Below are 6,000 nucleotides of genomic sequence, written 5' to 3' on the forward strand. Positions count from 1 at the left end.
AGCATGGAGCCTGCTTCAGATTCTGTCTCCCTCTCTTTCTGCCCCTCCTCCACTCGTGCTCTCTCTCTCTCTCTCTCAAAAATAAACATTTAAAAAATGTTTTTAAATAGGGGAAACGTGAGTTTTTATTTGTACTTCTGTCATTTCCAGTGTTCTTCATTTTTTGTGTGTATAAGTAAGAGTGTCTCTTAGTATCGTAATCCTTCTGCCTGAAAACTTCCTCCATCATTTCTTGAAATACAGGTCTGCTGGCAATGATTTTTTTTTATTTTAATTTGTTTAAAAAGCATCTTTGCCTTAGTTTTGAAAGATATTGTTGCTGAGCATTGAAGTCTGTCGAGGTTGACCTTTTCCCCCTTCAGTCCTTTAAAGATGTTGTTCCATCATCCTCTGACTCAAATAGTTTCAGAGGAGAGGTCAGCTGTCATTCGTGTCTGTGTACCTCTGGGTGTGGTATGTTTTTCTGTCTGCCTCCAAGGTTTCCTGTTTGGTGTTGAGCAGTCTGAATATGATATGTCTAGATGGAAGTTTGTTTTTTTGTTTTTTGGTTTTTTTTTTTTTAATGTTCATTTAGTTTGAGGGAGTGAGATAGTGCGAGCAGGGGGAGGGGCAGAGAGGGAGGGAGACACAGAATCCGAAACAGGCTCCAGGCTCCGAGCTGTCAGCACAGAGCCTGATGCGGGGCTCTAACCCACGAACCGCGAGATCATGACCCGAGCCGAAGCCGGACGCTCAACCGACTGAGCCACCCAGGCGCCTCTAGATGGAAGTTTCTTTGACTGTTTGTTTTTGGTATTTAATCTCATGGCTGTTTAACGGATATTTATTGTGAACTGGTAGGTCCCACTGCTACTCCATCACCAGTGTCCATACAGGGGCCGAGGACTTAGGGACACGTACCTGCCCTCCAGGAACTCTGCAGAAGGAAGACAAGATAGGGTGGTAACCGAGTCAGGAAGTGGAGCTGAGAAGCAGATGAGAGGAAGCTAAACGGACTCACTGCTTTACATTCCGTGTGACTCTGTCCAATGCTCCTAACTAGGACTTTAAAACTGAAAATTGTTTTTTCCACGAGACTGGTCAGATCTGGGCTGAAACATGTCTCCAGGGACAATATGCAAACGTGCTGAGATGTTCTTCACCTGTTAATACAAGACTGGCCAGGGATTAAGGTCTAAGTCTTTTCTCCTTCCCAGCTGGAAGAGAAGACGGAGAAGAACTTGGGAGAACCAGGCTCTCCCGCCGACAGCAAAGGGGCCTTCAAGAAGGAGAGGGAGACGCACCAGAAGCTCCTCGCTGACAGTCACGGCCTGGTTATGGACCTGCGCTGGCAGATCCATCACAGCGAGAAGAACTGGAACCGGGAGAAGGTGGAGCTTCTCGACCGTCTAGACGGAGACCGGCAGGAGTGGGAGCGGCAGAAGAAAGAGCTCTTGTGGAGAATAGAACAGGTAAGGGAACACGAACAGGGAAGAGGGTACAGACAACTAAACTGACCTGGAAATCGGAGCACTTAGGGGAAAAAATAGATGAGCCTACTGCGAGGTCCTTACTACATCAGGATGTTCCACGGGCTTCCAAAGGAAGAGGAAAAAATAGCAGAATTTCTAGTGTGGGAGATCCAGACCGGGCCCTGCTAGTACACAGATCTCATCGCAAAGCTTGTGGGTAACTTCCTTGTGTGTATACGTGTGGGAGGTCTGTGGTCAGGGCTTGGGGGGGGGGGGTGGCATTTTAAAAGAAGTTAAAGACTGAACTTGAAAGATGAGGTTATTTCAGGTCTTATTAGGTGATTCCTGCAAGATGCAAACTACCTTTGAAGTTGGCCACTAAAGATGTGGTCACAGTCACGGCTCCAACTTGAATGGAATTGCTGTCCATTAGGAAAGAAATTGCTGAATCAAGTTGGAAATCAGGCTGTTTGCACCTGCTGTGGATCTTGCTGAGCTGTGATTAGGTAGGACCGTAGTCGGAGAGGGAGCTGGTAGTTCATTGCCTTCAGCTAAACAAATGATTCCAACACCCAGATGAATTCAGCGGGGGATGGGGAGTTGTTTTTCTACCTTCCAGATAATAGAAAATAAGTCTACATTGCGTCAGACTTAGGACGGTTTGCATAGTTGGGGTCATGCCTGAGTGATGCACAAATTAAATTTTCTCATTAAACTGATGAAGGCTTGGAATTCTTCCCTGGATGGAGTTTTACATAGCGTATGTGTATTTTTTTATTTATTCCAGCCAGGCACACTTATAAATTTATGAAGCCTCAAGGAAACGTATTAATCAATAGGAAACCAAGTTCAGGAAAAATAACATTACTCTATTACAAATACCCATACTGCTGGCATTTATGTGGGAGCCTTTTGAAAACTGTGCTCTATCATTCCAAGATGTGGTACCTGTGTTATGCAGGTGCAATGGCCAGGGTTAGTTTCTGTATACTGTCTGGGAGAGAGAGAAGGTGAACGAGCTAAAAAAAGAAAAAAAAAAAAGCCAGGAGCCCCTGGCTCAGAAAGCGTTGAGAAGAGGGGCACCTTGGTGGCTCAGTCGGTTGAGCACCTGACTTCGGCTCAGGTCATTATCTCATGGTTTGTGGGTTCAGCCCCCGAGTCGGGCTCTGTGCTGATAGCTCAGGGCCTGGAGCCTGCTACGGATTCTGTGTCTCCCTCTCTCTCTGTCCCTCCCCCACTTGCACTCTGTCTCTCTCTATCTCAAAAATAAATAAAAATATTTTTAAAAAAATTTTAAAAAAGCGTTGAGAAGAAAGCACAGTGCAGATAAAAAGGAGCAACAGTTCCTCCCAGATCTGATTACTCACACAACCGAGCCACCATACTGATATCTGATGTGGCTCCTTTCAAAATTCCCCAAATTCTATCAAAGGAAAGGTGACCACTTCCTGTTTGGCCTAGAAATGCATCGTTTGAGAAGAATCTTCTGCATTAAATCCCCTGTGCGCCTGTGCTCTGCTGAATGGATCAGCTGTTAGGTAGAAGTGGCAAGAGCAAAAATAGCATGTATTCTTGCAAAACGGTCATTGATTTATCACATCCAGCTTCAGCTAACCAGGATCTCCGTAACTCCAGGCACCTTGTTACCGGAGAGGTTCCCTCTTGGCCTTCCCTCCAGGAGCACTCACTGTGTCCCACCTGTACCACAGTAAGGCCGTCAGGATCCCTGCCATGGCCCCTCTGGGGTCCCCTTTGGCTGTGAGCTATGGGCTCCTTGGTCTTTGCATTGCTGCTTTTTAGAAGTCACACCCTGGCTATCATTTAAACAAGCTGTTAGGGTTTTACTTGGGGGAAGGAAGAATTCCTAGTGAGGGAAAATATAGTAAGACATCTGATGATATTGAGCTTTTGAAGAGTTCGTGACCAGAGAAGTGCAGGTGCCCCATTTTAAGAAACTGTATTTTGAAAGATAAAAGCGGGCATGTGCTTGCTGAACCCCATTTCCGACTCATGTCCGTATTCCGTGTCGGGACCGCAGCAGTCCTACCAAGCCGACAGCCTCAGAACTTCAGTCCTCAAGGTTAACGTCTCTGAACGTAATGGATTCAAGACACATGGGTTCCAGGCAGTCATCTGTTCCTGAAATCTGTGTGGTGGCTCCCACCGGCTTTGTACAATGATCTCACTGCTGTTTTTAGAAGAGGATTTGTTGCCAGTGAATGATGCTTCAGATATGCGGTTGTGGCTTTCAAAAATAAATCTGGCTTTTTCCCACAAATAGTCAGCATTTTAAAAGACAATTTTATAAACCTTGGTACCCAATCCTGAAAATTAGATAAAGCAGTTATAGGCGTTCTCTGTAAAAGAGGAAAGTGACTGAAGTGTGTGTATGTGTGGAAGCTTTGTTTATCATTCATTGAATTTTTAGCCCCGCATTCCATAGATAAACAAGAAATAGAAGTGAACATTCTTCATAACGTATGCTCTTGACATTTGACTACTTGGTGAGCCACGTAACCTTGACTGTGATCACCCTAACACAGTTGGTGAAGGAAGTGACACTAAATCCATTTTCCACTTTCAGAACACATGCTTCATACTCGTCCGGTGTCGTTAAATTCCGACATAATTTCTGTGCCACATGAGGCATTTTATATGATGGATGACTGTGGGAATGTGGTTAAGGTCATATAACACATATCATCTATCTTATCAACGTCTCTTGTCCCGGTCCAGATTTGACTGGGTGATAGTTAACTTTTATGGAGTCACACTACATTTCTCCTTAGAATTAAGTTCCCAGTTAACACGCAGATGATATAGGACCCGCCGCTGTACTAAAGACCTAAAAGAAGGACCCTGTGTCGTTCCGTTCTCCTTCCAGTAACTTCCTTAAATCAGCCGCTTCTACGCCCTGAAAGGCCATTCTTTTAAAACCTGCTCACAAAGTGACCTTTTTTTTCCTTTGACCGTTTGGGTAAGGTGACACCTTTGAAGGTTTATTGTTTCCTGTATTACTTGAAATGCAAAGCTTTTCCGTTTTCTATTTGCACTAAAAGTTGTCCTGCTGCAGGATTCTAAGTACAGTAGGTGCTGATGGCTCGTTTGAAATGACTCTCCTAGGAAACCCGATCCTTTTAAGGACCCATTATTCTATTACAACACCCCAGAGGCATCTTACAGCAGATACCTCCAGCTAAACCCATTCCAGTTCATTTTTAGGAAACCTAACACTTCCCAGCTTTAGTATACATTGCTTCTGGCCGCCTGGGTTTATTTTTGAATTCCCACTTTGCTGAGTTAGAATGTGCTGGTTCAGAGCTCTCCTCCTTAGTCATTCTTTCCTCCCCTTCACACACACCCGCGGAGCACATTTACAGCTTCGAATGTGATTCTTGTGTTTTAATTCTCACCCAGAATAGCTTAGGGATGATCACGTGTTGAAACTCAATTGCGCTGACAGGCGTTAGATGAATAAAAAAAAAAGCTTTCCTTTTTTGTTGTTTTGTTTGTTTGTTTGTTTTTTGGTTTTGGGTTTTTTTTGTTTTTGGGTTTTGGGGTTTTTTTGTTTTTGTTTTTTGTTTTTAAAGAAAACGTTAGCATCTTTAAGAGAACTGAGAAGAATTGTGTCTTGGGGTTGAGAGCACAGGGGCGTAGCTGAAACCCAGAGCGATTGGCTTGTTCGCTAATTCAGCTGTGACCCGGCGTCAGACTCTTAACATTTAAGCTCTGGCTACTTGCATCTCCATCTTTCTCAGAAACTGAAGATAATCCACCGCCTCAGAAATTACTAAAAATGAGGAAGAGTCCCCTTGTCCCCATTCTCAAATGTTGACTTTGTTCCTGACGATGCAGAAGCCACACATACCTCCTGCTCATGGATGAAGGCTTCAGTGAGGACCCAGAGGTGTAGCTGGTGAAATGGGCTGTTAAAAAAAAAAAAATTAATGCTTCCAAGGGAGTTTTGGAACTTCTTGGCACCCTACTTGAGGACTGGAAATCTTCCTTCTTTGGAAAATCCAAATGTCACTTTCGCCCTTCAGATAGTTTTCTTGTTCAGAACAGCAGCCAACGTGGTAAGAGCGTGTGAGCAGGTCACCCAGTAAAGACCCCGGTGGAGACATGTAGGTGGAAATATCCTCAGGCCTCAGTTACGCTTTCTCTACCTGTTTTGGAAGGAAGGTGGTGAGGAAAGCTCCAGAGGGTCCAGGGCGGAGCCGTCCATTAGGGCTTCTCCAGGGAGTGAGCACCATTTCTGCACACCATTTCTCTGCCTGTCACTGTGAGTTCACATTGACTCCCTTCCTAAATGGCTCCAGGTTGTTAGTTCTAATGCCGTAAATAGGCAAGACGTGTATCAGTGCACCCAGGCCCGAGCGAGGTCAGTGGTGGTCATCTTGCTGACAAGCATTGAGTTGCCCAATGGGCCTGGCCCCTGGTGGGCTCGCCTTTCTTGTGGCCCCTCCACAGCAGGAAGCCGTGCTGTCCCCATTTTACAGATGACGACACTGAGCTGAGGAAACCAGCAAGGCACAGGACAATGGCTCCA

The 6,000-nt window shown here is 45.1% G+C and overlaps 1 protein-coding gene across 2 annotated transcripts in view; it reads left to right on the plus strand.

Annotated features, from left to right (window-relative positions):
- Positions 1–6,000, plus strand: part of MTCL1 (microtubule crosslinking factor 1) — a 129,615-nt gene that overhangs the window by 108,000 nt on the left and 15,615 nt on the right. For both annotated transcript variants that reach the window (XM_049620414.1, XM_049620413.1), the window contains one exon: positions 1,197–1,451. In XM_049620414.1, the coding sequence (XP_049476371.1) occupies positions 1,197–1,451 (255 nt within the window). The remainder of the gene's footprint in view (positions 1–1,196; positions 1,452–6,000) is intronic.

The sequence above is a fragment of the Panthera uncia genome (assembly GCF_023721935.1).
Source record: "Panthera uncia isolate 11264 chromosome D3 unlocalized genomic scaffold, Puncia_PCG_1.0 HiC_scaffold_8, whole genome shotgun sequence".
In the NCBI taxonomy this organism is placed as follows: domain Eukaryota; kingdom Metazoa; phylum Chordata; class Mammalia; order Carnivora; family Felidae; genus Panthera; species Panthera uncia.